This window comes from Mirounga leonina, unplaced genomic scaffold, assembly GCF_011800145.1.
Source record: "Mirounga leonina isolate KUSES-001 unplaced genomic scaffold, KU_Mleo_1.0 Mir_96, whole genome shotgun sequence".
Taxonomy (NCBI): domain Eukaryota; kingdom Metazoa; phylum Chordata; class Mammalia; order Carnivora; family Phocidae; genus Mirounga; species Mirounga leonina.
In genome coordinates this window covers 5,913,196-5,929,782 of record NW_023270871.1, presented here as the reverse complement: position 1 = coordinate 5,929,782, position 16,587 = coordinate 5,913,196, and the positions used below count along the sequence as shown (strand labels likewise).

General features: G+C 37.7%; 1 protein-coding gene across 1 annotated transcript in view; it reads left to right on the top strand.

Moving 5' to 3' along the window:
- The window catches only part of LOC118006378 (maestro heat-like repeat-containing protein family member 2B), a 63,408-nt gene that overhangs the window by 20,463 nt on the left and 26,358 nt on the right, over positions 1–16,587 (top strand). The window contains exons 17-24 of the mRNA XM_034999002.1: positions 616–659; positions 2,703–2,810; positions 6,174–6,290; positions 11,964–12,071; positions 12,617–12,769; positions 15,225–15,251; positions 15,959–16,078; positions 16,293–16,372. Coding sequence (XP_034854893.1) covers positions 616–659; positions 2,703–2,810; positions 6,174–6,290; positions 11,964–12,071; positions 12,617–12,769; positions 15,225–15,251; positions 15,959–16,078; positions 16,293–16,372 — 757 coding nt within the window. The remainder of the gene's footprint in view (positions 1–615; positions 660–2,702; positions 2,811–6,173; positions 6,291–11,963; positions 12,072–12,616; positions 12,770–15,224; positions 15,252–15,958; positions 16,079–16,292; positions 16,373–16,587) is intronic.

Below are 16,587 nucleotides of genomic sequence, written 5' to 3'. Positions count from 1 at the left end.
GTACAAGGGAGTAGAATCGGGTCTTTATCCAAGGAGGCAAGAACATAAAGAAAATGAGACACCACTTTTCTGCCTAAGGCTGATTTGAGGCAATTAAAACAATGAACTTGATGTGCAAAGTAGACAACTATATTTTTTCCTTGATTCCTTATGTTCTAATTCTCTACCACATGCTTGTATTACAGGAGGATCTGGTGGGTAATATTCTTAGCAGAAACTTTTACTTTTGCTCTGGTCTTTTTCTTATATTTAGAGAAACTCCCTTTTGGTATTATTCTAAAAAATCACTACTATTTTTAGCAAAAAGCCTAGATTTGTATCATGGATTGAAGACTTTTTGCCAGCCTGACTAGGACTTAAAGTTGGCAACATAGTAAATTTCATCTGAAATAATCATCCTCTGTAAAGCTTGAAGTGGGGCTCCAGCATCCACTGGGGACCTGGCAAGGGAGAAACAGGGTCCTGAATTTATCTTCTATTTCTATTTTCTATTATAATCATCCTCTGTAAAGCTTGAAGTGGGGCTCCAGAATCCACGGGGGACCTGGCAAGGGAGAAACAGGGTCCTGAATTTATTTTCTATTTCTATTTTCTATTTTTAATTTCTATTTCTAGGAAAGAATACTAGCATCGTGCTATGGGAAACCATGCTACTTCAGGTAAGGGTAGCTTCTAGACTAATCATTGATGATGGGGTGATAAAATCAGCTAGAGTCACCCATCTTAACAAAAAAGATCCAGATTCCCAGGGGCAGTAAACAACATTTCCTTTCCTTAGGAAATGGATTAGAATGTTAGAAGTGATCGCTCAAGAATTACGGTCTCTGCATCACCACAATTTGAACAATAATCTTTAGTCTTCAGTTTGGTTAAGAGTTTAAGATAGTATTGAAGATTTCATTTACTAATATTTTTCTCTGTGTCTTTCTTAAATCTTCTCTAATTTCCAGTTTTTTCCTTTCCTTGTAATTGCATGCTTTTACCATTTAAATAAAGAAACACAAATTGACATCATTTCCACTTCTGTGCTTCTAAATACAATTCTGTTTCCTCACCTTTCTGCTTCTCACCGTATTTTTTCCTGATTTGTAAAAACCAAAGGGCCACATTATACCACATTATACCATTCCAGAAAAAAAAAAAGTCATCCATAAACTTTTTGGACCTTTGCAACCAGTTTGCAACCAGTTGCAAAGGTCCCAAATCCCCAAAATGGTAAATTGGCATGTAGGAGCCTGACATTGGCTCTACAGAGAGGATTTTTATTTCAGGAGCCTACAGGAGGTCAAGGAGCCCATAGGAAGGGAGCTTTTAACCTAGCAGGGTCTCAGTTCATACGCCGTTTACATAGAATTTAACTATGGCTTCTTAAAAATGTCAAGTTTTAGTGACCTGTCCTCATCACCTCCATGTTCCATTCCTGCCCCTTCCAGAATCAGAATCTCTAAGAGATTCTGCCTGAGAACTGGCATGTTTTAAAGACTCCCACAAGTGATTCTTACCCAGTATGAGATTTGAAAGCAACTGCTGTACTTTCCTGGTCTTTAATTCTAGCACCCACCTCTCCTCCTGTATTCATGCTGCTTTTATCTTCCCCCTTCTCTTCCTCAAAATTCCTACCTTATTTTCCCCTGCTACCATCTTAAAGGTTCTTTAAGGAAGGTTAATGAAGGAAGGTTCTCTTTCCAGAGGGAAGCCTTGAGAACGTTCTTTTCCCTCTTCCAATCTTGAGTATACTTCCATTTAGCCTTCTCCCAAAACTGTTTGCATGTGCTGCCTTCTCTCAGGCTTCCAAGACTGTTTAATTTCTTCTCTTCAAAGAGCCCACTCACCAAACAAGTTCTTACTAAGAGAATACCTAGAAATCTCCATGGGCTTTGACATTAAACGTCCTTTTCTAAGCTTAAAGTAGGGAAAATGCAGGAGAAATAATTGACTTTAGAAATTGCAATGGATTTTGTCCTCCAAAAAGACAAAAACACCTTTTTATGTATTGTTCAGTGAAGAAGGAAGTAAGTTCAGATGGCTGACTGAGGCCCTGGCTCAGAACAATTGGTGAAACCAGGAATGTTTAGCTACTAGAGTTGAAGTTAGCAAAATGTACTTGTACATTTAATTGGTTCTTCAAGACATTTTATTTCTTTATTCAAAAAATGTCCTTTTCTTTTTCTTTTAGTATGTAATAAAACAAACTAACATTGACAAATGAAGTTTTTCCAAATCTGTTTAAAACTTGAAAAGTGTTAACTTCAATTTAAGTTTCAAAATGGATTAGTTTCTATGTTAAGACTTTGGGCAATTTTTATTTAAGAGGAAAAAGGAAGGCACTTACATGGAGTTACTTCCACCTTCAGGGTAACTTGTTCTTAATGGGAATTCAGAACATAACAGCATGTGGCTATTAAAATAAACAAAGAGAAGGGAGACTGGCTGGCTCAGTTGGAGGAGAATGTGACTCTTGATCTCAGGGTTGTGAATTTGAGCCCCACATTAGGTGTAGAGATTACTAAAAATAAATAAATAAACTTTAATAAAATAAGAGGAAAGGTTCCAAAATAACCAGTTTTTTTAAATGGGAAAAGGAATAACTCAATTTATTATATATTATATATTTATACTTAAAAAAAATAAGGTAACAAAAAAGTACTAAGAAAGCACACTAAACAGTTGTATTCATATCTAACTTCCACTTCCTGCAACAGTTGCTCAAAGAATCTCTACGGAAGATCAATGACATAGCCTGGACCATTCAACTGAGTCGAGATTTCAAGGAGCAAATGGGCAGTTACAGCAACACCTCCCTTGAGAAGGTTGGTTTTCCAACTAAGGGACTTCACATCCTACCTTATGACCTAAAATGGCTGCTCAAGTTCCAATTTGTCTGTACTACCACCAAAAAGAAGGAGAAATTGCTAGGAAAATGCTACCTCCTCTTCACCTCACATTTGACCAAAAATTACTCCTAGGGCGGCACCTGTCTGCAAGGAAAACTGAGTAGTTTAGTGCTTTTGAGATGGACATATACCCGGCTGAAATTCAGGCGTTCTGTTTTAGAGAAGGAAGAAAAATAGATAATGAAGGCAAATAGTAGTCCCTGTCACGGCACTGGTTTGATGTCAGTTTATATCTTGGTTTCCACTGGGCCAGTTTTGTGAGGCTGGCTACAAGAAACAATCTGCTACAATTTAACAAAAACTTAGAGCTAAAAGAATGCTCAAAAGCCAGTTCTCTCCTTCCTTTATCCCCATATGGCTTCTACCTAGCCCTCTGCATTGGAGCCATTCATTCTAAACGGGGTTTGAATCCAGCTTCTGCTACTTACTACATATGTAAGTGTAGGAAAATTACTTAACCTCTCTGAAGCCTCAGTATATTCATCTAAAATGGAAATTACACCCAGCTCTGAGGATTGTAGTGATATAAGGGTTCAACAAGATAAAGTATATAAAGTCCCTAGTGAAATATGTGCCTGGCCCAAGACTTGTGCTCAATAAAAAGTAGATCAAGGTTATCATTATGGTTACATTTCTAATTTTTTTCCTGGAAAAACGTTTCCTAACTCATCAGTTCTAGTAGTAAGTGTCTGTCCCAACAAATTATTTTTTTATCAACTTTCAACTCTCCTATTCAATATTCAAAATTCCTCTCACTGATTGATTCTCTAATTTGGTAGAGTTCTGGTTCTCCAAATTGGTCTATCAAGCCTGCAGACACCCTCAAGAGGATTTGGTGAGCAATGCCTCATCTTCACATATACAAACTAGACTTGTGCATCTCATGTAATACCATCCATCCAACAGCTTCCAGATTCACGAGATGAGTCCAAGGTATGGTGATATGGATGGGCAGAGCAACTCAAGCCATGAGCTGCTTAAATGGCTTTCAGCCATTATACTTAACAACAGGAAAGTAAGAGTGTTCCAATTAGTTTTAGCTGCATAGCAAACTACCCCTAGTGGCTTAAAATAATAGCTACCTGCTTCATTTACAATTTTCCAGGTTGACAGTGTGGGCTGAACTCAGCTGGGCAGTCATTTGAGCTCAACTAGTCCCACCGGCATATACTTGGGATTTGCTGGTCTGCCATAATCTCAACTAGGACAACTTGTTTCTGTTCCTTGTGGTCTCTCCTCCTCCAGCAGGGCAGCCCAGGGTTGTTCTCATGGTTGTGGCAATGGAGTACACAAGGTCTCTTGAGGTCTAGGTTCAGCAGAGGCACACTATTACTTCTGCCACATTCCCAAGTGGGCCAAAGCAAGTCACCAGGCTAGCCCAGATTTGAGGAGTGGCAAAATAGACTATAGTAAAAGAAGGGGCTGCAAACTCTCACAGTAAGGAGGCATGGATAGAGGTGAGATAGAAAGTTTCTGGCTGTTTTTGCAATTGGCCACATTTTTTCCCAGTTCGGGGTTCCTGATTTCTAAGATTCCTTGCCAAGTCTCAAAGGAGGAATGCACAAGACACTGAATCTGACCAACATCAGCCAAGAGGCAACAGCTCAACAGTACTGGGGGCACTGGAGGCCAACCCATTACACAAAAGTGCCCTTCGTAACATCGGGGTTTTTTTCTGCAGCACAGGACTTTTCTAGGCTCTCCCTGTCCCTCCTCCAAGGTGGGGTTAAGTGGACTCTAGCAGCTTTAGGCCTAAGTAATATTTACTCCTGTGTGGTACACAGTTTTTCTCATCATAGTTACATTATCATGGGGGCCTTTTGCCCGGAAACCCAAGAGTGCAATGGGTGCTGCCTCATCAGATTCTTCCTCGGTCAGTTGTTTCTCCTATTCTGTCACCTTGGGTACCCCGCTCACCCCTAGCTGGACTGATCTGTACAATTTCTCCTGAGTGTACTAATTGAACTCTCCCGGTGGCTACCAGTTTTTCCTTTCCTCCTGTGCCATAGATTCCTTCTGATCCATAATGATCACTCAATCACTACAATCCTTCAAGCCCTGCAGAGTCCTTGGAATAAACCGGCAACTGGCCAGTTTTTTCTCCTGTGTGTGACAAGATGGACATTTTAAATAAGGAGATGGCAATCTGATATTATATAGCTACAAATGATTTGAGTCTTAGAAAACAAATTAGGACTTCATGACTTCATTTTTCTAGCCATATGGCAAGTATCTTCTCTTGTGAATATTTTCCTTGTATCTTACCTCCACAGGATATAGATCTATCTATATGTAACACACACGTGTGTGTATACACACATATACATACACATATTTACATCCAGGCATGTGTTGTGGTGTTCAAACAGAAGTCACTCTTGGGCTACCCTGTTCCCTCAGCTTTAACTTCTAAATCTTGTATAGCTCATAATGAAAGAGAAGAGGAAGTCATGTCTGTCCTGCTTGCCTTTTCTCCATCTGGACATTACAGAAGTATCTGTGTTAGGGCTAGCATAATGAATCCAACATTCTCACCAACTCTAAGGGATGTGGAAGCCACAGAATGATTTCCCACATACTCTCTTGCCAGTGTTCTTTCATTGGGAGTTTTTCCTCCCCAATTCACTCAGAGTCCCTTGCTAAAGACACAACATGTATGTAAAAGTTCCTGTATGACTTTTCTCCTTCACCCTGGACACCATTCTATAGCACTTCTAGACAACTCACTCTACTCCTGAGAGAGAGATAATAGTAGAACTTACAAAGTATTATTCTCAAAACTATTATAGGTTAAATCTCCTAAACTATAAAATAAGTTAATATACTTCAGAGATTGAGACTATCTGATGACATCATCTTCAAATAACCTTATTTTCATTGACATGTGTATTCTAAAAACATTTATTGAGCATTTATTAGCTACCAGGAACTGTACACTGAAAGTAATCAATAAGACCCTCTGTTACGGAGAACTGAAATTCTGAGCACAAAGACAAATAAGAAAATTGAGCGTTACTATGAAGTAAAAGGTATTATAATGGCATGACACAAGGCATAGAGGAATACAAAAAAGCACAGGTAAGGACAGAGCCTGGGGAGGGTAGGCAGGGGGAGAAAACACTTTCAGGAAGAGATAATACTTGAAGTACATGTTTAGTAAGTAGTCATTAAATCACCCAAATTTCCTTCCTTTGGATGACTGTTCTAATGCTTTCCACTTTTCATTGGAGTTTTTCTTTCCAACATTGAACATACTGTTGCTTATCTTTTGTTTTCTAGAAATTCCTTTGGAAAGCCTTGGGAACCACCTTAGCATCCTGCCAAGATATAGATTTTGTAAGCTCACAGATTAAGGAATTTCTGATTGCTCCCCACCAACTGGGAGATCAGCGACAGGTGGGACCCCTTTCTCTCAATTTCCTCTTATGATGATGATAATTAATTCCATCTGGAAAGCCACTGACAGGTCTTATGACAATGTCTTACTTACCAAGAATCCATGGATACATTGATAATAATCCAACAGAATTTTTCAGAAAATGATGCTTCCTTATTTAAATATCAATGCTTTGGGTTTTTTTATTTTAATTCCAGTATACTTGACATACAGTGTTATATTAGTTTCAAGTGTATAATGTAGTGCTCATCATGATGTGTACTCTTAAACCCCTTTACTTATGGAACCACAAAAGACCCCAAATAGCCAAAGCAATCTTGAAAAAGAAAAGTAAAGCTGGAGGCATCACAATTCCGGACTTCAAGTTATATTATAAAGCTGCAGTGATCAAGACAGTATGGTACTGGCACAAAAATAGACACATAGATCAGTGGAACAGAATAGAGAACCCAGAAATGAACCCACAATTATATGGTCTATTAATCTTCGACAAAGAAGAAAAAAAATATCAAATGGAAAAAAGACATTTTCTTCAACAAATTGTGTTGGGAAACCTGGACAGAAACATGCAAAAGAATAAAACTGGACCACTTTCTTACACCATACACAAATAAATTCAACATGGATTAAAGGCCTAAATATGAGACAGGAAACCATTAAAATCCTTGAAGAGAACACAGGCAGTAGCCTCTTTGACATCAACCATAGCAGCTTCTTACTAGATATGTCTCCTGAGGCAAGGGAAACAAATGTAAAAATAAACTATTGGGGCTTCATCAAAGTAAAAAGCTTCTGCACAGTGAAGGGAACAATCAACAAAACTAAAAGGCAACCTACAGAATGGGAGAAGATATTTGCAAATAACATATCTGATAAAGGCTTAGTATCCAAAATATATAAAGAACTTATAGAACTCAACACCCCAAAACACAAATAATCCAGTTACAAAATGGGCAGAAGACATGAATAGACATTTTTCCAAAGAAGACATATAGATGGCCAACCTCCCCTCTGGTAGCCTTTAGTTTATTCTCTATAGTTAAGAGTCTGTTTCTTGGTTTGTCTCTCTCTCTCCCTCTTTTTTTTTTTTGTCCCTTGGTTAATTTGTTCATTTGTTTTGTTTCTTAAGTTCTACATATGAGTGAAGCGGTATGGTATTTATCTTTCTCTGACTGACTTATTTCACTTAGCATTGTATTTTCTAGCTCCCTCCATCTTGTTGTAAATGGCAAGATTTCATTCTTTTTTATGGCTGAGTAATATTTCATTATATATATATTATATATATAATATATATACATACATACATATATATGTATGTAAATAAGATGGGGTGTATATATATATATATATATATATATATATATATACCCCATCTTCTTTATCCATTCATCTACCAGTGGACACTTGGGCTGCTTCCATAATTTGGCTATTGTAGATAATGCTGCTATAAACATAATGGTGCGTATATCCTTTCAAATTAGTGTTTTTGTATTCGTTGGGTAAATTTCCAGTAGAACAATTACAGGATTGTAGGGTAGTTCTGTTTTCCTTTTTTTTTTAATTGATTTAGACATTTATTTATCACAACATTATTTATTATATTGGAAATGTTTGACAGTGGGGAAATGGTTATAATGAGTATGGTGTATCATCCATGAAATACTACACCATCATTAGAAGTCATGTTTTTGAAAACTATTTAGCAACATGGAAAAGTGTTTTTAATATTAAGTGAAAAACATGAAGATACAAAGCTGAATAAAGAGAGTGATCCTAATTTTTACAATTATAAAAACTAGAAGGAAATATACCAAATATTAAGTAGTCATTATGTTTGGGTGGAGGATTCTGGATGATTTTTGGTTTTTCATTGATGTTCTTTGGTTTATATTTCCCAAATTCTATACCTGAATATACATGGGTGGGGGAGGAGTTGGGAAGAGTTGAAATGTTTTGACTTGCCAGACATTTTTTAGCAAGTCATGGGTTCTCTTTGATGTTAACGTGAATAGTTTCCAGGAACCAACTTCTGTATCCAACTCTAATTGGATAATGATCCTTTACTAAAAGAGCAATGGAATGTAGCTGCTTTGAAACTGTATTCAGAAAAGGACTGTTTGTTATCTTTGATATCATTGATAGATGGATTTTAGCAGAAGTTCTGACTTCTTACTTTTTACTTAGTATTATATTATTTTTTCTTTTTTCCTTTTCCATTTTTTAAATTCTAGTTAGTTAATATATATGGTAAAATTGGTTTCAGGTATAGAATTTAGTGATTCATCACTTACATATAACACCCAATACTCATCACAAGTGCCCCCCTTAATACCCATCACCCATTTAGCCCATCCCCCACCCACCTCCCTCCATCAACCCTCAGTTTGTTCTCTATCATTAAGAGTCTCTTATGATTTGCTTCCTTCTCTCTTTTTTTTTTCCTTCCCATATGTTCATCTGTTTTGTTTCTTAAGGTCCACATATGAGTGAAATCATAGGGTATTTGTCTTTCTCTGACTGACTTATTTTGCTTAGCATAATACTCTCTAGTTCCATTCACGTCATTGCAAATGGCAAGATTTCATTCTTTCTGATGGTTGAGTAATATTATATGTATACCACGTCTTCTTTATCCATTCATCAGTCAATAGACATTTGGGCTCTTTCCATAATTTGGCTACTGTTGATAATGCTGCTATAAACATCAGAGTTCATGTGTCCCTTCAAATCTGTATTTTTGTATCCTTTGAGTAAATACCTAGTACTGAAATTGCTGGGTCATAGGGTAGTTCTATTTTTAACTTTTTGAGGAACCTCCATACTGTTTTCCAGAGTGCCTGCACAGTTTGCATTCCCACCAACAGTGTAAGAGGGTTCCCCTTTCTCCACATCCTTGCCCACACTTGTTTCTTGTGGTTTTGATTTTAGCTATTTGACAGGTGTGAGGTAATATCTCGTTGTAGTTTTGATTTGCATTTCCCTGATGATTGATGAGTGATGTTGAGCATCTTTTGATGTGTCTGTTGGCCATCTGTATATCTCCTTTGGAGAAATGTCTGTTCATGTCTTTTGCCCATTTTTATTTGGATATCTGTTTTTTGGGTGTTGAGTTCTGTAAGTTCCTTATATATTTTGGAAACTCACCCTTTATCAGTTATGTCATTTGCTAATATCTTCTCCCATTCTGTAGGTTGTCTTTTAGTTTTATTGATTGTTTCCTTTGCTGTGCAGAAGCTTTTTGTTTTGATGTAGTCCTAATAGTTTATTTTTGCATTTGTTTCCCTTGCCTCAGGAGACATATGTAGAAAAAATGTTGCTATGGCCAATGTCCAAGAAATTACTGCCTTTGCTCTTTTCTACGATTTTTATAGTTTCAAGTCCCACATTTAAGTCCTTAATGCATTTTGGGTTATTTTTGTGTATGGTGTAAGAAAGTGGTCCAGTTTCATTCTTTTATATGTAGCTGTCTAGTTTTCCCAGCACCATTCTTTTTTTTAATTTAATTTAATTTAATTATGTTATGTTAGTCACCATACAAAGCAGTGATCACCAAGACAGCATGGTACTGGCACAAAAACAGACATATAGACCAATGGAACAGAACAGAGAGCCTAGATATGGACCCTCAACTCTATGGTCAAATAATCTTCAACCCAGCACCATTCTCGCCTCCTTTGTCAAAAGATTAATTGACCACATAATCACGGATTTATTTCTGGGCTCTCTATTCTGTTCTATTGACCTATTTGTCTATGTTTGTGCCAACACTATACTTTTCGAATATTACAGCTTTGTAGTATATCTTGAAATCTGGGATTGTGATACCTCCAGTTTTATTCTTCTTTTTCAAGATTGCTTTTGCTATTCAGGGTATTTTGTGGTTCCATACAAATTTTAAAAGTATTGGTTCTAGTTCTGTGAAAAATGCTGTTGGTGTTTTGATAGGGGTTTCATTAAGTCTGTAGATTGCTTTGGGTAGTATGGACACTTTAACAATATTTGTTCTTCCAATCCATGAGCATGGAATAACTTCCCAGTTGTGTCATCTTCAATTTCTTTCATCAATGTTTTATAGTTTTCAGAGTACAGGTCTTTCACCTCCTTGGTTAAGTTTATTCCTAGGTATTTTATTATTTTGGTGCAATTATAAATGGGATTGTTTTCTTAATTTCTTTTTCTGCTATTTCATTATTAGTGTATAAAAATGCAACAGATTTCTGTATACCAATTTTGTGTCCTGTGACCTTACTGAATGCATTTATCAGTTCTACTAGTTTTTTGGTAATGTTTAGGATTTTCTATGCATAGTATATCTGCAAATAGTGAAAGTTTCACTTCTTCCTTATCAATTTGTATGCATTTTATTTCTTTTTCTTGTCTGATTGTTGTGGCTAGGACTTCCAGTACTATGTTGAATAAAAGTGGTGAGAGTGGACATCCTTGTCTGGTTCCTGATCTTAGGGCAAAAGCTCTCAGTTTTTCACCATTGAGTATCATGTTAGCTGTGGGTTTTTCATATATGGTCTTACTATGTTGAGGTATGTTCCTTCTGAATGTACTTTGTTGTACTTTGGATGTTGTACTTTGGATGTTGTACTTTGTCAAATGCTTTTTCTGCATCTATCGAAATGATTATGTGGTTTTTATCCTTTTGTTGATGTGGTGTATTATGTTAATTGATTTGTGAATATTGAACCAGCATCCCAGGATCAATGTTTCATTTATTTAACTGGGTTTGTAAAAATGTTGAAAATGAATTTCAATTATCCTTAATAAAAGTATTTTTAGTATATTTTGACCTTGACTTTTTAACTTAAGGGTATGATCATAAACTTAAAAATCATTGAATTTACAAGCTGAAAGTAACCTTAAATACCATTGATTTTCAACCTAGAGAAAGCATAAGCATAACCTGGAGAGCTTTTTCAAAGCAATTTTGCCTATTCCTTACCCTAACTAGGCTGCAGAATGTATGTGAATGTGGATAGTGTGTGTGCATTTAAAAAATAAAAAAGAAAAGAAAAGCTCCCCAGACTAATAAAGACCACTTAGTATAAAAAAAAAAAATTGTAGTGTATTTTGTTATACATTCTCCTCAGAAATTTTGAGATGTTTAGAGGATCCTTTCTTCCATATTAAACGTTCAGAAACCACTAGACTTACAGAACTTTTGAAACCTTTTTTTTATTATGTTATTTATTTTCTCCTTGTCAGATGTTCTGTTATCTTATTGCTTTGGCATTATTTCTAACACCATTTTCCCCATCCTGTTTGAACTCTCCTTCCCACACAGTCCACTGACTTGCTCCCTCATTTATTTCAGAGCACTGCTCAATGTCACCCTGTTTATAAAGCCTTCTCTAGCTGCCCTATGTAAATTGAGAACTCCCCCTAACCTGCAGCAGCTATTCTCTTTCCTTGTTTTCCTTATCTCCATAGCATGTGTCACCCTTGAAATACTATATATTTACATGTTTACTGAATTTATGTGTTTATTTAATGTCACTTCCCCTGATTGTGCACACCACAAGGATGGGAAGTTTGGTGTGTTTTGTTCACTGTTGTGTCCCCAGCACCTAGAAGAGTGCCTGACACATAACAGGTACTCCTAAATATTTGTTGAATAAGTGAATGGTTAAACTCAAAACTCCTATCTTTTCTGACTTTAGGGAATAACATCTATTTTAGGATACTGTGCTGAGAGCCACTTGGATACTGTTTTAAAAGTTCTTAAAACATTCCAAGATCGGGAAAAGTTTTTCATGAATCGATGTAAGGTAAAAAGAATAACCTTCTCTCCCAAAGCTTTGGTCAGAGCGAGGGCAAATGACACTGGTTCCTTCAGTAAACATCCTTTTCCATATCATACTTGTTCCTGTCCCCAGGTCTTTATTACAGGTGAGAACTGCCCAAGCCCAGACCCTGTAGAATGACCAGCTGTCTAATAGGTCTACTCCAGTTTCTGTCACTAATGCTGATCTGGAAGGTCCTAAGGAGTTCTCTGTGTGCCTAGTTTTGTCCCTCTACCAGCTGCTCAGGTCTCATGGCCAGTTTCCACCGTGTACACTCTGCTTTCCCTGAAGGAAAGGGATTTAATAAATAAAAATTAATCCAAGCTTTCTCACAGGGACCTCTTTTAAAGCCCAATAGATCCACAATACAGTCTCAGGTGTTTAAATTTGACCAAGCAAGAGTATCAGTTTTAGACTAATTTTCATCATCTCAGTCCCATTTCTTAATCCCTGTCGTGGTCCGTAGGACTAGGAAGCAACATGGAGGAAAGGAAACACCTTCAGTCATAATTTTCATGTCTCTCTTTCAGGGTATTTTTTCTGGGAAAAAGAGCCTGACCAAGACTGATGTCATGGTAATCTATGGAGCCGTGGCCCTCCATGCTCCCAAGGGTCAACTCCTCACCAGGCTTGATCAAGACATTGTTTCCCAAGTCCTGTTTCTTTATGGCCAGTGCTCTCAGGTAACGGCCAGCACAGGGTGCCTTGATTTCCGGGCTGGGGTTCCTAAACCTTGGAGGGGCTCACCTCTTGGGAATATTCATGCTCAAAGGATACAGACAAAAGGCAAGATAACATCTGGTATGTTTGGAAGATGAGAACATAAAAGAACAGAAAAATGCATTATGAAACAGGGCCAGGCAATTTGTTTCTTGTCTAAGGCTTTGGGTAGTTCATGGCCTATGATACCTTCCTAGACCAAGTACCTATAGCAGTCTCCCCCAAGTTTGAACTTCAAATAATTACTCCAGTACTACTATAGAGCAGCTGGTTCATTACTTCCCTGTTATAGTCTCTGAAGTGTTATTAATGGTAGTTTAACCTTTTACATGGTATAGATAAACCACCTAAAACAGTGCCTCATGAATAATAAGTGCAATACATGTATTTTTAAATGAATAAAAATACATTATTAATCAACCTACTCAATCTACCTCATGTTGTACCATTTCACACACTCCCCAACACACACATTCATACCGGTCACCCTTCCTGTCCTTGATGTTCCTCAAATATGCCAGGAATATTCCTGCCTCAGAACCCCACAACTGAGTTGGAATTCATCTGATCATTTCTGTCCCCTATAATACTTTATATATCTTTAATAAAGTGCTTTAGATATATTGTCAATTTGGCCATTTTGCTGACAAGTACCAGGTTAACTACCTAAAAATCACCTTGGAATCAAGTTTGAAGTACAGCTTCCCAGAGCCATTTTTCAGGGAGATTGATTCAGTTGGTCTGGGTTGGAATCTGACATCTGTATTTTTAAGAGGTTTAGAAGTGATACTTATCCATAGCCAGGTTTCAGAAGCTTTTACTGATTACGTGCACATCTGCTCCCACATTAGATTGTCAGCACCTTGATGTTAGGGCTTGTACCTTATGCTCCCTTATCTCCGCTTCTGTGTTCTCCACACACCACCTGTTTGGTAAATCTGTTCTTGAAATTTATTCATGGGTGTATGTGATAAGAATGGAATCATAGAGAACTCGTGATATCACAGATGTAAGTGTATGCCGGTGGAAGGGAATAGGGCAGTGATCCTCACACTTCGGTTGCATGAGAACTACCTGGAGCCCTGTTAAAAATAGAGATCCTTAATGAATCACAGTCTTCAGGGATGGATCTCTGAATCTGTATTTTTAACATGCTCCTCAAAAGGTGATTCTGATGTACCCAAAATTTGATAAGCAATGATGAAAACCAAAAACATAATTGAGAAAAAGATGGTTCATGTTATATTAATTTTTAGTCAATCATTGAGGAAAATTATGATAAAAATACAAGAGGAAAGGAGATAAAGATGTCTTAGATAAGGATGACTGTACACTTTCAAGGTACAGTCAATTCTTCTGTAGCACAACATATGCACAAGATAGTACAAGAAAAAGCACACAGATTACGGAGAAATGGGGGAGGGGCACAACGTTCAAAAACCCCATCAAGGACATATAAAAAATAGGAATCTAATTTTATTTTTTTAAGATTTTATTTATTTATTTGAGAGAGAGATAGCGAGAGAGAGCACAAGCAGGGGGGTGGGGGTGGAGAGGGAGAAGCAGTCTCCCCATGGAGCAGGGAGCCCATCGCAGGGCTTGATCCCAGGACCCTGGGATCATGACCTGGGCCACCCAGGTGCCCCTGGAATCTAATTTTAAAATCCATCTAAGAAGTACATAAATACTACAAAAAAATATGGCATTTTTTCTTGAAAAACACCTGAATTCACTTGGGAAAGTTACAAGTTGATTGTGAAATGGTGATAAGGAAGAAAGGTCATCTGAAATCAGACAGACAGCTAGAATGGCAGATTTGAATGGGAAACAGCTCATACCATGGTAAACTGAACCAGTTGGCATGTTTGAGGTGTTCGTGTGAGTATTCCTACATGGGTCAGTTCAGCTAGCTCACCTTTTGCTGTCATGGACAAGACTGTGCATAAGCAAACACAAAATTCAGAATGTACTAGAAGTATTTACTCACATATCAATTTCACTGAAACAAATTTGCATTTTTCAAGGCAAGCATCATAGCAGAACTGACTATATCTCAGTTCCAAAGTCAGCTGCCCCATTAACTTTCATTTTATAGCTTTTCACTGCTCTTTCTGCCAAGAGCCTCTACACTTATTCTTATCAAAGTCTGGTAGAACCTCTTTAAATCATGAGGCTTGAAACCCAAAGGCTTGATTTCTTTATGCTGCTTTCTGTAGATTAGACTCACCTGGGGAAAAAGTCTGCCAAGGTACAGGGTCTCATTTTGGAAATGGGGGAAGAAGTGAACAGCCCCCGCCCTTTAGCAAGACTCAGTGTCCTGCTTAGCTGTTGTTTTCAGGTTGGTGGGTGGGTCTTTTCGCTGGTGGAGGGAACTCTTAACTGCTGCTCTAGTATCTGCTTTTGCCTTTGGTTTTGCAGGTTCTGGGCATGTCTGTGATGAGCAAGGTATGCAATATATTTGATATATTTCAATACATAGCATGCTCCCTGGAAATGCAGTAGGCATAGATGTCCTCTTGGTTTGATTCCAGAGGAAAAGATCCCAATATACAACTAATCAATCCGATCCTGAAACCAGGATCCCTGAGACTAATCAGGACAGAACAGAGAGATATATTTGGTTCCAGGTGGCTTGGGAGTTATACTGTAACCTAGAGCAGTGTTCTTAGAACTACGCGCTGTGACCCACCAGAAGACCATGAAATTAGTCTAATAGATCTAATAAATCACAACCAGCAAATTTTTGTAATGAAATAAAAGAGAAATAGAAGAGTACATTGCATTTGGCAATAAGAAGTATCATAAAACTTTCATTTCACTTATTATATATATATATAATGTTATATCTATATATAGTGCATGTAAACTGTTTCCTAAAATTTGTGTGGTTTATGGTCCAAAAAGTTTGAAAGCCACTGCTGTATAGAACCTCAGTCTATGGGGGACAGGGATTGGGTGGGGGGAGTAGAATTTGACCTTGGTTTTTAACTTCCCTGCAACTTTGACCCCAGACTGAGGTAGAGATAGCAAAAGAAGCAGCAATTCTCATTTCTGTCTGGGCACATAGTTCAACCCTAAGTCAAGAACTGGGTTTATAGAACCAGGTATGGAACCCAAGACTTTGGACTGCACTGTGAATCATTTTGCTTTAGGACATGGATCTGCAAATGAGTTTCACAAGAACTATCACTGAGATTGGTATTGCTGTCCACGATGCTGAGGATAAGGGATTCAAGTTCTCCTACAAGGAGGTGCTGCTGGGTTACATGCTGGTAAGTGTGCAGAGAGGACATGAGCAAGATCTTGAAAAGTCTGTTACCGAAAGTCAGAGCTATGTTTTTTTAAATGGGTACAATGCGCTAGTCCCAGGTAACAGATCTCTGCCATTATATGGACAAAGGGCACCCAACAGTCCAATGGGGCTGCAGCTGCATCTGGAAACTCCCCCAAATCATTTCTAGAATTTTTCCTCCCTTTGTGTTGCAGAAATTCATCAGGGATGAGCCACTGGACTCTCTAGCTAGCCCTGTTCGGTGGAAAGCCTTAATCGCCATCAGATACCTCAGGTAAAAAAGTTTTCTTGCTCTCATTTAAAAAAATATTTCCTCCCCAAAATCCTCCTTCTGATCAACTGACTTATCAATCAGTGGATACTCCAGTGTACCCTCCCCCAAATTGAACACAGCTCATCAATGGGTTTGTTTTTTTTTTCTCTTTCTCAAATAGGGGCTTTTCCCTCTTTTCAAACTTACAGAACTGACTGAGAGGCCGACCCTTCGAT